The sequence below is a fragment of the Nannobrachium achirus genome (genome assembly GCF_963921795.1).
Source record: "Nannobrachium achirus genome assembly, chromosome: 21".
Classification (NCBI taxonomy): domain Eukaryota; kingdom Metazoa; phylum Chordata; class Actinopteri; order Myctophiformes; family Myctophidae; genus Nannobrachium; species Nannobrachium achirus.
This window is the reverse complement of record NC_137828.1, coordinates 31,020,338-31,038,022: the sequence shown is the minus strand read 5'-3', so window position 1 is coordinate 31,038,022 and position 17,685 is coordinate 31,020,338. Positions and strand designations below refer to the sequence as shown.

The window sequence follows — 17,685 nt, the reverse complement described above, 5'->3', positions numbered from 1 at the left end:
TTGAAGCAAGCCTGAACGCTGCCAAAAGCTATTAGACAATGTCTACCAAAAAATCATAGTAACTAGGCCGTCATGCTGTGAGCAGGGACGGCTATCGTTTATGATCAGCAAGGCTATACAAGGCTACAGTCAGAAGCGTGCCACAGATAAATAAATCCCTATCCTGGGGAGAGGGAGCGCATAGCCAGCCGTTTAGCAAAAAAGGCTAAAAGAGTTTTGCACACCGCTAACTCTGTGACGTGATCTAACCAGAAAGTGAAACAAACGAAAAAGAAACTCGCTAAAAGCAGCGTGTTTTAGCAACAAGGAAAGTAATAATAGTCTGTATCCTTGATAATGGTAGAAACGGAACGCTAACGGTCCATTCACAGCAAACGAGAATCTCGTATTGGAGGGAGGCAGCGCCCGCAGCCTTTCGCAACAGTTTATTCTCTTATACAAAAAAACACAATGTAACTTTAACCTCATCTTAGTGCGGAACTTACCGCTAACAACAGTAACCTACCTCTTGTCCGGAGAGTTAAGACCCTCGTCATCTGAGAGATTGGACGCTTTCGCGTCCACGTGAAATAAACTCCGCTTGTAGAGGAGATAAAGTCGCAGTTCCTGGAGGGCGAACTCTCGCTACCCCGACCAAAACGGCCACGGAACTACTAGCGACTTCAATAATAAGGTAGGTTGCATAATAATGCATCGTATACTGATGCATAATAGCTCAATGCAGAGCTTGCAAACGAAACTCGGCGCGCGAGAAGAAAAAAGGAAATGATCCATTGGATAACCCCGGATGATATACCCCCTGTGGGGTCATCCAGGGGTCACAAGTGACTTTGTTGGTATTCATACTCGAATGCGCATGCGCGAAGGGAGATATTCAGTGCTTTAAGCACCGCCTCTGGCGGTCAGCAGGGATGTTTTATGTTAATTGCAGCAGTGGCTCCAGGGCTTTTAGAGCAGGGGCTAATTCATTTTGGCAACAAACAATATAATGAATAGTACTAATATGACTAATGACTATGAATGCAACAGGGTTTTTGTGAGGCTGGAGATGCTTTCCAGCATAAAAAGTACAGTTTTATAGTATGGTTTACATAGAAGGCAGTCAATTGTCATTCACATATTCATATATATTTAATTTATTTGTTCCTTAAATATTTTTCATCCCATTTGGGTGTGTGGGGTGGGGGGGCTTAGGGGGGGCTAAAGCCCCTTCTAGCCCACCCCTGGAGCTGCCCCTGGTGAATTGAACTAGGGTAGCTCTAGCTCGCAGCTGTCACTTAGTTGCTAACAACCTTTTCTTTTTCTACTTTTAAAAAAAATAAAACATCAGCATAGACACTTTGTGTAATATGGCAAATGTCTGGCTAAAGTGAAATAACACACCAGGAGCTGCAAATGTCACAATTCCCTCTGTTGCCTATTATCGTGATTTGGCCATTTCTGATACAAGGCTACTTCTGCTCTTGTTGAGGAGTAAAAGGAGGCAGAGGTTCACTGTGACTCATGACATTTGTTTTCTCTCCTAAAGCAACAAACCCAAAGGTCACATGCTCATGAAGGCTGTTTACTGCTGCAAAAATACATATAGCTGAAATGTCACGACATTATTGTGGTGGTATTTTATCAAGCACTGGCATATTTTTTTACCCGCTGTGCGGCCGATAACGTGAGATATTGCTTGGAAAGTTGCAACAGTCCTAGGATCACTTTTTGGAAGTCTTACAGTCCTATTAGCTTTGATGGATGAACAGAAATGGTGAAGAATATCCCATTAGTTTCATAGCCACTGCAAGTTACTGCATGGTAAACTTTCTTCCTCTCATACACACTGTCAATGTTAATGATAATGATGCTTATGTTGATGGTGGTGTTGATATTGATGATGCTGATGGTGAAACTGATGTTGAGATTGATAATGATGATGATGCTAATGATATTAGTGACGTTAATATTGATAACGATGATGATACTAATGGTAGTGATTTAATGATGCTAAAGATATCGATGTTGATGATGGTGTTGATGTGGATAAAGTAAAGATGTCGGTGATACTGATGATGTAAAGATAGTAAGTGGTGATCTTCATGTGAGAAGATGGTGGTGATTGATGTAGAGAGCCGACTAAAACAACAAACAACCTTTGCCAACTAAACTGTATGGTCACTGCTCTCTATGTTAAAATGGTGGTGATAGCGATGATCGTAACAGTGGAGATATTGATGATGGTTCCAAATACTGTTCACCTGTTTCCGTGAGAATTTACTGTAGAATTATGTGTGGTACACATCCAGAGAACAGCAGGGTCCGCGTCAATATGCCGACGGGCCGGTATGCCGACGAACTAAACCTAACCTTAACCCTAACCCTAACCTCAGTAAAACTATGCCTAAACCTAACCCTAACCCTCAGTAACCGTGACGCGGGTGATTAGCTAACCTGCCGACGCTGGAGAGTAGCTAACCTGCCGACGGGGGCGAGTAACTAACCTGCCGATGCTGATGAGTTCCTACTCGGAACAACGGACCGGCAGAACAATGAGCGGACCCGAACAGCAGACGTACAAGCTCACGTCGCGTCGCAGATGCAACCGTTGTGAGCTTGTAGATCACACTCGGCTGCGACACCGGAACTGCTGCACAACTTCTGCGCAATGCACGATGGGACGTTGGAAACTTGTGGATAGGACAGAACAGAAGTTCCTAGCTGTCAGTTGATTCACAGTGGTGATGGTAACAGTGGTGATATTGATTATGGTAACAGTGGTAGTGGTGGAGTTGATAATGATGGTCCAGAGAAGGACCTCAAGGCATAGGCTTGAGATAGTGCCCATGTAGGCCTAATCAATTCCAAACGGATCCCCAAACCTGTTGTTTTGGGGAGCGTTGGTTTCTATTCATTCAACCTCCTCTGTGTGTTGGCTGGCGAGGCGCTCCTAGCGAGACATATATGTCACCCAGCAATTGTGCGCCGAGAACAGCTGACATGCAAGCTCACATCGTGTTGCAAATGCGACCGGTGGGAGCTTGGAGGTCTGCTGTTCTCGGCCGTTCTCTGCGCGTAACACCTTCGCAAATGCTTTGAGAATCGCTATAATTATACACACAACATAAACCAAGGTATATTATTTCAAGAGCAAGACATAACAGTAAACATCCATGCAAACATTCTTCCTCCACAATGTGGAGGGAAACAGTTTGATGGCACGTGAGGCTGTGACCACTTTTCCATTGCATCGTTTCACTGCATTGTATCGGCGTGACGTTTTCTGGAAATGCGTCTACTGTATATTGCAGAAGAGCTACTGTGACTACATTTACATTCTACTCATGCTGATAAGACAGATAGCTCCTTGGTTTTGTCATATGGCAATAGACCATGGCGGAGTATGGAAAATTGGAAATCTAACCCAATAATGGATCTTAAATTGCACTTGCAGATCACGCTTTTTTCCCCCGGCACCGCATCCGCTCAATAGCCACAATGGTTTCTGAGCTGTGAAGTACAGCCATAGCACCCAGCTGCCTGTGACAGCTAGCCGCTCTAGCCGCGCGCGTCTCTCTTTCCAAGAAGCAATCAGAGGCAAGTCTAAAGTCACTCCAGTGTCCTCCCAGTAACGCAGCTGCATGGGCTTTGGATAAGGGAAGACTTTCACTCCCACTGACTTAATTTGCATGGTAGATCCAGTCTAGTCTCACTATCTATTTATTCCCTCTATCCCCTCTCCGATGATTTCTAAAAGATCCAATTGACCCCAAAACATCCCCGGGCCGACGGAACGAGTTCCGTCAATACCGGCCTTTCATCGCCGCCCAGCGAGCACAGACAGGGCCCGCTCTGTTTCATTGGGTTGGAACCGGAGCAGAGCGGTGGCAGGAGTTAACGGAACCCTTGATCCGAATTGACCCGTTCCTGGGAAGTCAGGATACAAAGCAGCCCCGTTTCTTCCCAATCGCTGCTTTAAATGGGTTCTGGCATCCTGTGAGGAAGTAGAAGAATCTATTTGTTATTCACAGAACCGCGAATGCGTCCACACAGTCAGGGAGGGTCAACGTCGGCCGCGTTTAGGATCTTGAGAGGACGGTACCGTCTCTGCGGTTGTGATATGGTCTCAGTCTGGCAGAAGCCTTGTATGTAAGGAAATGGAAAAATAACCAATGTTCCAATGTAGTTATTAACGTAATATTTTGTCACTTTTTTACTCTTGTAAAAACATTTCTTGGTTAAATATGTATAAAACCCACGTCCCACACTTTTCAACCTAGAGACAATATTTTGTGCATGTCTCACAACGTTTTGCACCGCGAGCTTGAAGACTGGCTATTTTCACGATTTTACATACTATGAAGTATAAAACAGGGAATTAATTTATGGGGAAAAAAAAACGAAAAAAAAAACATAAAAGTCTGGAGATACAGTATTTCTGCCTGACAGTGATAATAATGCTCTGGGATTTATTTTAGACATAAAAAGGTATCAAACTAACAGCTAGGACAACAAGCAACCTGCAGACAGTCAAACCTGTGTTTGTGTGTACTCTTTCATTCAAGTTTAATAATAGTTTTTATTCTGTGGAATACAGTATATTTAACCTCAGAAACTGACACATGGAAACAGAAACCACATGTTCAGCTCACATTACCGGGTTTGCTTTCACACCCTAAACTCTAATTACGTCTCGGGATGAAGAAAAGCAAATATTCTCGTCTTCAATTTTAAAGGCAGGGTCAGTTAGCTATACCCACTTCTTTTGTTTTTTCAATTTTTTCAATTTCTTAATGGGCACAAAGTATGCTGTGTCAGAGCTCAGCACTGGTGGTCATGCTGTAACGTTATTTTTAAATGCGGAGAGCTGGATTTGGCTTCCAATTCAAAGGCGGAATGTGAAAGACGGCTGCATGTCTTGTCGAGCAACATGATTAAAATGTAGGGGCCTTTCTCAGTGATGTGGCATGGTGATGGTTTAGCCAGACAAACAGATGGATGTTCTGTACCCTCATTAGAAACCCAACTCCGGAAGAAGCACTTCATCTGGTAGATTTTCTTGGCTTTCGGAAACGTTTGGTTTGTCTTCTTTTTCCAATTGTGGACTTGAGCCCTATATGTTTGTTTTGTGTTTACTGTGTGAGGATGACTCCAGATATTTCTGACTAGGTACTGCTGCCAAAGGGTTTGTTCAACTTGCGTGCGTACTTTTTCGCGTGCGTGCGTGCGTGCGTGCGTGCGTGCGTGCGTGCGTACATGAGAGAGACAGGCTGACAATCTGTGGGTTTGTGCAAGTATAACTGGTGTGTATAAAACAAACAAAACAAAACAAGTAATAATGAGACAGGAGGATATTTTTATCGCTGTTCTATTTGCATACTGTATCTGCAATGGCAAACAGCACATTACCAGGCGTGTCTGGTTTGCATGTAAATGCATGCTGCCCTTTGCCTCTTTTGTGCTACATTTTAAGTTTTATGCAGTGATCAGTAGAAACTGGAAATCTCAAGAGGAGCTCTGCTCCAGTACTCATTGTTTAATCTTTTAACTCTGGATGACTACTCCACAAGGATGTAAACCAGTCCGTTTGCATGGTATTTATAGTCAAGGTGCATAACTGTACACATACCAAACATACTAACTTCGCCTGCTCTATGGGTATTTTCTTTAACTTTCTCTGTAGGACTACCGCTGAGGTTTTTCTCTGTGCCGTTTCACATCTCATTGCATAATTTCTCTCTCTTGCGTTCACACCGGCAGCTACAAAGAAACAGGCTACCATTAATTTTGGATAGAAGCCAGTGACATGAGGATACAAAGATGCATCCCACTGCTACAAAAGCTACATATGCTGTGTAGCTTTGTATCTTTGTGTCTTTTGTATCTGCCGTTGTGTGAACGCAGCATTACGCTCGATTTATACTTTGTTGGGCATCATGCGCCGAAAAATAGTAGATACTGTATACTGTACAGTATAACCTCACAGCGCGTTGCACCGCGACACGCTGTGAGCTTATACTGTAGATCTGCTATCTTAGGCAGGGAGACTGTTTTTTGCAGGTGTTTCAGTCCGAGTCTATCAAAAAAGCAACTGGGTTAAGGCAGTGGAAGCTTGTGATTGGCTGCGCGGAGGTGACGAAAGTCGGGGAGACGGAGATACACCTAAACCTAACCTTAACCCTAACCCTAACCTCAGTAAAACTAACCTGATGAAATGCTTACCTGCCGACGCTGGTGAATGTTAACCTGGTGAATGTTAAACTGCTTGGTACCAACGGTGCTTAACCCAGTTGCTTTTTTGATACACTCGTACTGAAAGACCTGCAAAAAACACTCTCCCATCTTACAGTAGGCCACCGAAAAAGGATGCGTCTCTCTCCTCTTCCCTTCTTCCCACCTCCATTCTCCTCTGCCTCCTCAACGCTTCTAATCACCCATTCATTCATTCGTTTGTTCGTTCATTCATTCATTCATTCATTCATTCATTCATTCATTCACTTAGTCATTCATTCATTCATTTATCTAACCACCCTCCCTCTCCTCCGTGTTCAGTTGACAAACCTGACGGAGATCCACGACCAGATCAGTGGGATGGCGCGCTGTCCTTACAACCCGCTCCACAACTCCACGGCCCTCATCACCTCCAGCGGGGAGCTGTATGCCGCCACCGCCATGGACTTCTCTGGCCGCGACCCGGCCATCTACCGCAGCCTGGGCGGGATGCCCCCGCTCCGCACGGCCCAGTACAACTCCAAGTGGCTCAACGGTAAGGGGCCTTGGACTCTTGGGCAGAGACGTACTGTATTAATGGAGACAGTCGGTACGTGAGTGGACTGCTACTCAGGACGTTACCCAGGGTGTAAGATGTTACCTGTAGTAACAACCTGTAGTAAAGTAAAGTGCTGGAATATACAGAGTCATAAAGTATACTTTAGAGCAGGGGTCTTCAACGTTTTCAGCCCAAGGACCCCTTAGTTGAGAGAGAGATGAAGCAGGGACCCCCAAACCTGTTCATAGATTCCATAGAGTTTCACTGTTTGACAGCACAATCACCAGTGTATTTTGGATTCATGTTAATGTGGGTTTTCAATTATTTAACCACTTGAATCGTCAATACTTAATAAACTTGTCCTTTCACTGTACTTAGTCTGCTCTTTTTCCCCTCCAAAGCCCCTTGCCGAAAATAGCGATCTACAAGCTCACAACACCTTGCAGCGTGAGGTGTTGTGAGCTTGTAGATCTGCTATTTTTGGCTAAAGTTCTCAGAATATGGACGCTAGGGTTCAAGTGGTTAATATAAAAAAGGGAAAAAACTAGTTTCTATCACACAAAGATTTGGAGGACCCCCTGTAGTAACTCTGAGGACCCCATAGGTGTCCCGGACACCCTGTTGAAGACCCCTGCTTTACAGTGCAGAAGAGGTAAAGGTTGCTCTCTTGTAATTGCCTCTTTTTCCTTTTATTTAAGTCAAAAGTATTGCACAAGCAATAACAATTGATGGGAAAATAGTCTTTTTTTTAATCTATTTTTATTCACCAGGAACGAATAACGAATAATTGAAGAACAGTTTTAGTTGGCTGAGTCTAAAGAGCGAGTGGGTCAAACGCTATCTTGTCATTGAAAGACTATTATCTGAGTCACATTTCAATTGAAAAAATAAATTAAAAGTCATCCCCCTTCTGCTGCTATGCAGAAACCTCTGAGAAAAGCTTAATAACTAATTTTATGGGGAATTGATTTTTCTTCTCCCTCTTTTCCCACCCTGTGCTGCTGTCCAAAGCTGCAGGGGTGGGGGGTATGGGTGAGCGGTTGGGTTGAGAATCATGATGGGGAAATACTTTTTCATTTAAAAGTGAATTAAATCGCTGTCAGCGAGAATTAAGTGTGCGGTTTAGATCCAATAATGTCATACATAAAGATGAACACCTTTGTGATGATGATGTCGCGAGGGTCGCCTGTTTTAGTTAGAGGCGAAGGGGCTATTACGCTGCGCCTTGTTTTGGTCATTTCTCATCCTAACCTTTAGGTATTGGGAGAATGAAAAATGGGTTTTCTTATTACCACACAAAGCCATTCATAACGCGTCCCACGGTTATTAATACCTATCACCAACAGCATGTGGATGTGTGGGCTGTGCACACGCCCTCTCACCGTGAGTCAATCAGTCATAACTCATTCCTGCATTCTCCTCTCCCTCTCCTCGCTCCCCCCGGCTATTATACCACCTCTCTGCTCTCCCTAGTGTTGATTCTGACAGGAACTTTTGATTTAGTTTTACTCATAGTCTTTTGAATAACATTTATTTTAGTTTTAGTCATATTTTAGTCATCTGAAATGTTTTAGTTCTAGTCTAGTTTTTATCGACTAAAAATCATACGATATTAACCAAATACAGTTGGCGGTGCCTTGATGGCCTGATAATGTCTGATTTTACATTTGGTTGCGACGCGTTCTGAGCTTGTATTTTCAGAGTTCACCCGAGCGCAACCAAACTTAAAATGACTTGTCTTTTGGTTCTACTGGATCTCTTCTCCTCTAGTCCCTCCTTAACATTTTAGTTTAGTTTTTATTTGTTGACGAAATTGTCAATATATTTGGTAATAGAGCAGTGAAGTTTGACGTCATTTACCCATCCTACCTGGTTCAAGTTTTTTTTCACCTCATTCTGAATTCCCGTAGACTTTTTTCATATCGCATCATATAAGAACTGTGTTCCAAACGTAAACAAATGATCTAAGGCTTAGATCATTTGAGTCAATCCGCTTAGATTCTAAGCGGTTTGACTCATATGGATATGTAGAATCAACTGATGGTGAGAAAAGGCTAATGTTACTGTCGCTGAATTAGTTACATTTTCGCTAGAAACAGGCTTTATCAAATTATGAGTGACTGACTATCATAAACCATACAGAGCCACCTCCCCGACAATATCGCGCAGACCGTTAGTTTTTTTTTTGGACCACAATGCTTATATGAGACGATTTTAAGATGACGCAATGTTATTCTCCATAGACTAGAGAAATTACCCTTAGTCACGTCATGACCTTACTGCTCTATAGTTTTAGTCATCATAGCTTAGTTTTTATTTCATTTTTATTAAAGGGATATTCGACTTTCAACAGGGAGCAGTGGAAGGGCCTCTCTCCACATACACACCCATTGTAACTTCAAACTTCATTTTAACCATGATAGATTCATTAAAAACACCCATTATTTTTTCTGGTGACTCATATTAACCTCCTAATACGTGAGCAGGCCGTGTTTTTTCGATAACTTCATTTATTTTTAATAATTATTTGGGAAAATGGAAAAAATTAAATACAAAAAAGAAATTAATAAAAATAAATGAAAAAAGTTATCGAAAAAACACGGCCTGCTCACATATTAGGAGGGTAATATGAGTCACCAGAAAAAATAATGGGTGTTTTTAATGAATCTATCACGGTTAAAATGAAGTTTGAAGTTGGGTGTGGGTGTGTGTGGGGAGAGGCCCTGGGCCTGGAGGGCCTGGTAACATTTACATCAAATATCTAAATATTCAATCAAGCTAATTAAAAACTGTTCAGGGTATTCATAAAAGCCTGATTAGATGATAAAATTACCAAAAGTTTTTTTGAAAGTGAAATATCCCTTTAAGTTGAAAAAAGACGGTTGACGAACATTTTCCGTCCTAGTTTTAGTCTATGAAATCAACACTCCTCTCTCTCTCCCTCCGCCCGCAGAGCCCAACTTCGTCTCCTCCTACGACATCGGCAACTTCACGTACTTCTTCTTCCGGGAGAACGCGGTGGAGCACGACTGCGGCCGGACCGTGTTCTCCCGCGCCGGCCGCGTCTGCAAGAACGACATCGGGGGGCGCTTCCTGCTGGAGGACACGTGGACCACCTTCATGAAGGCGCGCCTCAACTGCTCGCGGCCCGGAGAGATCCCCTTCGGCTACAACGAGCTGCAGGGCACCTTCTACCTGCCCGAGCTGGAGCTGCTCTACGGTATCTTCACCACCAACGTGTGAGTGCACAGACTCGTTCATCGCTATCAGGCCTGAAATTATTTGATACTTTAGCTCAGGGGTTCTTCAACGTTTTCAGGCCAAGGACCCCTTAGATGAGAGGGAGATGAAGCAGGGACCACCACAACCTGTTAATAGATTCCATATGGTTTCGTCTTTTGACAGCACAATCATCAGTGTATTTTGGATTCATGTCAATTTGTGTTTTCAGATATTTAACTACTTGAACCGTCTAAACTTGACGCCTCGCAGCGCGAGGCGTTGTGAGCTTGTAGATCTGCTATTTTTGACTTAAATTCTCCGAATTTGGAATGTGGTTAATATAAAAAAGGAGGAAAAAAGTTTCTATCTCACAAACATTTGGAGGACCCCCTGTAGTAACTCTGAGGAACTCCTAGGGGTCCAGGACCCCCTGTTGAAGACCCCTACTTTAGCTATTGAAAAATAGCAGATCTACAAGCTCACAGCGCGGCACTCAGCTTGTAGATCTGCTATTTTTGAAAAGTCGTGAAAATGTGAGCAAATCTTTGAATATTTTATGTGTTTTTAAAGCGAACATTTGTAACTCAAATTTAGCTTCTAGCCATGGGGTGATGCCTGGAACTAAATATTTTGAGATGAGGGGTCCGTGGCCATGCAAATACATATCATTTTGGGGGTCTTTGACATGAAACAGTTTGAGAACCACTGACATATAGAAAGGTAGATTTTTCAGAAACCTACCTTCACGATTTTTAATACCTAAATGGGTTAAGACAGTGGTTTTCAACCCTTTTCATATTACCAAGGTCCATTATGTAATCTGCATCTGAGGCATTTTCAGATAGCTCTCAATATGTATACCGGTGTCTGCATTAATAGAATAGTTCCAACTTTTTATTTTTAAAACCCTTTTCTTTTTACAGTTTACTTTTTAGATTACCTTTAGACACTCCTTTAAATTTATATTATAAGTAATAATAATAAGAGTTCAGATCTACATACTGTACTGTAAGGAGAAAATATACCTATTTTTCTCATTCTTTCTGTGTTCTTGTGAATAATACATTAGCGTAGTGGAACCGAAAACAAAGAGAAGCTGCGGGGTGCTAGTGTGTGCACTAACATTGTTTATTTATGTAAGTTCACACATTTCCGCTCTCTCTCAGTTGTTGATAAATGTTGTTGTTAAGTGCACTAAAACTGAATTTATTTTTCATTCACGGGCAATTTTTCTTTTGCAAAGTTTAGTTTGGACATTTATTTAGTTGCGGCTTTAATGTCCACCACGAGGCAATTTGTTGTGCAGCATACGCATTTAAACCGTGATTGCTCATTCCCGCGATGGCGGCACTTAAATTCATGCATCCATCATAGGGATAATTGCATGTTGTGTGGGAGTTATATAACAGACACGTACACACACACACACATACTGTACACACTCGCGCGCGCACACACACACACACAAACGGCACGTAACATATCATCATTGTCGGGCAGAAAACGTATATTCCCATATTTCAACTTTGTGCGCGCATGTGTGTTTGTTTTGGGGGGGTAAATGAATGCCCTAATTCACCATACAAGAGTGTTGTGCAAAAATAGCCGATCTACAAGTTCAGTTATTTTCCGCTATTGTTGAGACATTTGTGAATTGAAACTTATGGCCTTATCATAGTGTAGTCTGCGGTGATGGGTTATCACCGCGGTGTAGTATTTTAAAGTCAGAAAACTACAACGTTACGTCATTAGCCGCGGACCTAGACATCTCTCCTCTGTTTTTACTTTCAGACATCTCCCCATCACCCCGTTCACTGATTGGTCGATCTAGACCAATCAGTGTGCCCCCTGGGTTTTAGAGGCACAGAGGCGCGGTGATAGGACTTCACCGTGAGTCCGTGACTATGATATGGCCATCACATTTTTTAGGTGATAGCTTATCACCTAAAGGTTGGAGGTGATAGCTCTTCACCTCACACTCTGATAAAGCCTTAAGAGTGAAGTCTGTGGGTTTTATAAATGTTTCCTGAAAAGTAACGTTTTTTTTTACTGTACAGGGTTTCTGCCCGACAGCCAGTGCTGGAAAAAGTACTCACATTTTTTACTTGAATAAAAGTATCAATACGGCAATGTAGAAATACTCTGTTAGGGTGCCCTCACACCAAAGTACCTATGAGAGTGGAATCCGTGTTCCGCCAATGCATTTCAATGAGAATGAAGCGGTTTCATGCCAGCAGAGGATTTCTGCAAAAAACGCTCCTTTCTCATTGAAATGCATTGGCGGAACGCGGATTCCACTCTCATAGGTATTTTGGTGTGAGGGTACCCTTACAAGTAAAAGTACAAAATTCAACATGTACTTGAGTAAAAAAAAAAAAGTATGAAAGTATTTGCATCAAAAAGTATATATATATATATTTTTTTTTTAAATAGCCAAGGTATAAAATAGGGCTAAAGTGGTTTATGTATATTTTATAATATTTAAATTTATATCTGCAAAGTAACTAGTAATTAAAGGTTTCAAATAATTGTAGTGGAGTAAAAGTACATTATTTGGACCCGAGATGTAGTGGAGTAGAAGTAAAAGTAAAGTAAATTGTAAATACTCAAGTAAAGTACAGATACCTCAAAACTGTACCTTAAGTACAGTACTTAAGTAAATGTACTTAGTTACTTTACACCACTACCGACAGCGACGGTATACTGGGGGCAAAACTTCTTGGCTGCGGGACCTGAACTGATGTTTTGAAATGAGAAAAAAAAATGTGCAGCCCGGGGCTCCGCAGAAAATGTTTATACACATTGGCAACCTCTTATCTCCCGTGTCAACACAACAGTCTACAAAATATCCCTTTGGAGTAGTGATACATATTGGTGACTGTCATCCCACTTGAGCCGAGGGTGTGAACTACGAATTATTATTTTTCTGGATCTCACAAGGCGCCACTCGAGGTTGAGTCAACATGCTTTTGGTTTCTTTCCTTCTTCTCTTCTCTCTAATCTCTTAACTCTTTCCTCTTTTTTCTTTTTCTTTTGTCTTTTTCTTTTTCTCTCCTTTTTCGTTTTTATGGGTGGGGGGGGGGGGGGTAGGGGCAGAGGGGAGCTGGGGGAAAACAGGAAAGGAGGTTTTAAAAAAGAAAGTAGAAAAAACACAAAGCGCCGACCTTGACAATTTAAGAAACTTCATCCATGTAATTTATTAAATAAATGTTTAAGGTATAATGTAATGTATGCAAATGTATAACTGTGTGTGCAAAATTTGAGGAATAAATGTTATATAATAAGGTATACTGGAGGCAGGGACTTCACCCACAGTACATCTTTATATCTTTGTTGTCGGATGTCCAAAACCTCTCCTTTTGTATCTATCATTTTAAAAATGATTTCAACTAGTGAAAATAGCAGATCTACAAGCACACAACGCCTCGCGCCGCGAGGCGTTGTGTGCTTGTAGATCGGCTATTTTCACTAGTTTTGTGCGACAGTCTTGTATGATGAAGCAGGGCTTTACTTGACAAAAAAACATACAAATTTGAAACTTCAAGATACAAGGTTTCTGCCCGACAGTGACGATATCCTTATATATTCCTCCTTCTCATCTCTCATCCCCTCTCCTGCTTTCATTCCTATTCATATACAAATGTGCGGTTTCAAGTCTTCAGTATTTACTGCTCTTTTCCTGAAAACTTCCTGCAATTGCATTTTTTCACAGGTTTCTTTCCCTGTTCCGCCTTTCTATTTTTTATGGAGAATGGAGCGTATTTTTGCAGAAACCCGGAAATGGCAAGAAACAAAACTCCATTCCCATTAGAAAAACAGAATCCACCGTCATAGGTAGATTTAAACTTCAAAGTCAGAGAAGGTCATAAAAATCGCAAAAATAGCTGATCTACAAGCTCAATGTTCTGCCAGTCCACTGGAAAAATCTACTGTCTTGCTAACGGCAGGACGTGTGAAGGTTTGAAATGGCATGCAGGGACGTGCTGGGCCCCTGATTCAGCCTGGGAAAAAGAGTTGTAGAGGCCCTCATTGCAGGCTATAGAGAGAGATCTCTCTCTATAGCGCTGCTGCTACTCAAAGATTTGCCATTTCAGATCATGACAAGTGACAAGCCAGTGGGCCAATTACATGAGTTATATTTCGTCGTTGTCGGGTGGAAACCTCGGGTGGAAACCTTGTAAGAAATCTACAAATTTGAAACTTGGAGATACAAGGTTTCTGCCTGACAGTGACGATTTACTTTGTTGGCCGCCCAGCCCCCAAAATGGAACGACGGCCGACATTTTATTTTTAATTTTTTCCTAATGGCCGGCCTGGAACGGCCTGGAATGAACCGGCCGTTCGGGAGTTGTCCCGCTTTTCCCAATGGCCAGCACGTCCCTGATGGCATGTCTGTAAATGCATCCTTAGTAGTTCTGTCCCTTACCGGTATTTCACTAATTCATGTTTCTTCTACACACCCACGCACGTGCACGTGCACGTGCACGGTCCATTATTAAAAGCTGTGTAATCTATTCTTTATGGTCAACGGCTTCACATTGCTGAAAAATAAGTCCTTTGAAGGGTACTGGAAACGTTTCTCCCTCCGGGCACCCACTTTAATGAGCAGCTGCGTATAGGATTATAATTCACAGAGCCCGAGTCTCACAGTTTGACTTGAGAGTTAATACTCTCATTCTTTACTCTCTCATTGGAGGATGGAGAATATACTTGTTGAGAAAGTGACAGTTTGAAAAGTCAAAGCCGTATTTCAGCCCAGGGATCTGCACGCAGACAAGCAGAACATCTCGATTGTGTCTGATTGTTGAACATATTATATCCAGTGATGCCAATAATTCATATTTGTCTGCAGTCTACAGCTTGTACTGTTGTAATAGAACCAGCGTTGTGTCACGCGCGTACACGCCGTCCCAAATCTCTTTCAGCAGGAGCACGTGCAGGGACATGCATCAAAGTAAAAAACAACCTTCAAGTTCACACCTCGACAACGTTTACAGACGTTGTAGTGTCACAGCAGGGTGATTCAACAAAGGGACGAGCCTATATGCATATCAATAGACCTGTTAACTCATGTAGAGTTTTTTTTATTTATTTTTTTATCCCACGGTTTTGCAACCCATTTTTCACCCAGTGCCAATTATCTAATAATCCTGGGCGCTACACTCCCTCTGCCAACCTGGGGAGAGCAACGGACTGACCTCATGCTTCCTTCTATGTATGAGTAGTCCAAGCCGCTTCTTTTCACCTGACGGGGGGAGTTTTTCCTGGCTGTACATAGCGTTATTCCAACCAGTTCCTTTCCCCTCCATCAGGCGCCCCGGCTGGCCAGGGGGAGGAAGTATAGAGACCAGGATTACTGCATTTTTTTGTGATGGTACATTTTTACCCTAGGTGACATGGGGAGAACATGCAAACTCCACACAGAAAGGCCCTTTTGCCAACCCCACTTAGAGTATGGGCGCTGATGACGCGGAGGAGAGAACACGCCCCCAGCGTCCCCAGCGTCCCCAGCGGGAATCAAACCCAGGACCTTCTAGCTGTGAGGCGACTGCGCCACCATACCACCGAGTAGTTGTTTAAGTGACGCGTGCGTGCTGTCAGTAAATGACCGTCCACCCAAACATCATTCTCTCGAGACAGAGTCTGTAGCTAGTAGCTAGGAAAGGAAGAGGGACAAACCGAGTGGGCGTTCCATTTTCTTTGACGATGGCTTGCCAGATTGCCCAAACATTGAATCACCAATGCAACACTGATTTGAACAATGTAATTGCACTGTTCAGATGTGTGGGCCACATGCATTTTCAGAGCTGCGTTCTGGCTTGGATCAATGGAACTAACGTAGTATATAATTTCTTTGATAATATGTTCAACGTTTTATAATAATTGTGGGCTCGCCTGAAAGGCGAGGACACTGTTATCCTCATTATTTATAAAGTGAGTTCCGCCAAATATTTCTGCTGCATATTTCTGCCGCAGACAGTACAAAGGCAGGGCCCTTAGCCAATGAGGCGCAATTGGTGGAAACAAATCTGGGAGTGGTGTTAGCTCTATTGGTTGAGCTTCACATGACAGTTAGCACGCTGCAGAATATAGTCACAAGCGAGACAACACTGTTTTGTAGGAACAGTATTTCTAGTCTTTATTTCTTATTCTCACCATCTCCCTCGTTCACTCCATGCCTGTCTGTGTGTGCCTTGCAGGAACAGCATTGCTGCGTCTGCAGTGTGTGCCTTCAACCTCAGTGCCATCCAGCAGGTCTTCACCGGACCATTCAAGTACCAAGAGAACTCACGCTCAGCCTGGCTGCCCTTCCCCAACCCCAACCCAGATTTCCAGGTAAAAAATCTTACCGGTTGAAATGAAAAATATGTTTTCCACACTTTTAGAGCATATCCGTGGTCATAATGGAGATATACATAACAACAGATGGCAATAGAATTGAGGCGGGGAGGTTTAGTGTATTTTTATGTCAAAAGTCCCTAAAAGCCCATAGTTACTTCCTGTAAAATGTGTGATTACAGCAGCAAGCTCCTATGAATAATCATGAATCATGATTTCAGTCACCTGTGTGATTCCCGTACTGTAGCTCAATGTTCCTCCACGCGCAGCTGACTGTCATTATGGAGACAGTACAGGGCTGCTGCAACTCTGTTCTGAGTGAAATTCAGGATGACGGTCGGACAGTGCATTACAAACTTTCTCATTCTAAACTTAAATGGTACAGTAAAATATGTATCTGGAAATATTTGAGAGGAGAAAAGTGTCTCAGCACTGCTTCTCTCTGCCTAAGTGCCAACACGAGGCAGTGGGTTTCATTTAAAGCCATCCCATAAGCCAGAGGGGGCGGGACGGTCGGCTAAGACTCTTGATTGGCTGAGACAACCATTCTCTGTTTTACATGATAAAATAGAATTTCAGCAGGACTTTAAGCTACCATTTAGACAGAGAATTATTTAATGCTTTAAGTATTGAAAAATAGCAGATATACAAACTCCCAGCGCGGCACCGAGTGCTGCGCTGCGAGCTTGTAGAAATTTGTGCAAATCTTTTAATATCCCATTTTTAAAGTGAACATTTGTAAATCAAATATTTGCCTCTGGGGGGTCCCTGATACAAAATATTTAGAGACGGGGGTCGGTGGCCAAATACATATAATTCTAGGGGTCCTTGACGTGAAAGAGTTTGAGAACCACTGACGTAGAAACATGTTTTCAAAAAAGGATTTAGAAGACACTTATAGAATCGGGTCAAAATCTGGTCAAAATTCAAATGTTCACGATTTTTCTAAAATAGCAGATCTACAAGCCGCGCTGTGAGCTTGTAGATCTGCCATTTTTAATAGTTAAAGCATAAAATTATAATACGCAATAATTCGTACCTGGTCTAAATGGGTTAAGCTACCATTTAGACTCTTGCCTACTTCTTTAGTGAACTGCATTACATACAGTACAGTTGAAAAACCCTACGGCATGTATAAGAAAAGACTTATAGCACTGTGTCGATCGAGGCCGTGTGGTCAGAGTTTCACGGTCATGTGGGAACTGTAACTCAGAGGCTCTTATTCCGGCACTCGGAGCACTCATGATGTTGTTGTTGTTGTGCATAAATTACTGCACCATAGCTGGTTAACTGGATTGTTTACACTCAAGATTTTACTATGTGTGGGACGTAACCCACGGCCAACATGGCCCACTCAAGTAAAACAAACCACA

General features: G+C 42.6%; 1 protein-coding gene across 1 annotated transcript in view; it reads left to right on the top strand.

The window, feature by feature from the left end:
• Nucleotides 1–17,685, top strand: part of sema5a (sema domain, seven thrombospondin repeats (type 1 and type 1-like), transmembrane domain (TM) and short cytoplasmic domain, (semaphorin) 5A) — a gene marked incomplete at both ends in the record, with an annotated part of 185,754 nt that overhangs the window by 62,691 nt on the left and 105,378 nt on the right. Inside the window, 3 exons of the mRNA XM_080752100.1 lie at nucleotides 6,535–6,748; nucleotides 9,705–9,990; nucleotides 16,174–16,309. Of these exons, the coding sequence (XP_080608226.1) occupies nucleotides 6,535–6,748; nucleotides 9,705–9,990; nucleotides 16,174–16,309 (636 nt within the window). The remainder of the gene's footprint in view (nucleotides 1–6,534; nucleotides 6,749–9,704; nucleotides 9,991–16,173; nucleotides 16,310–17,685) is intronic.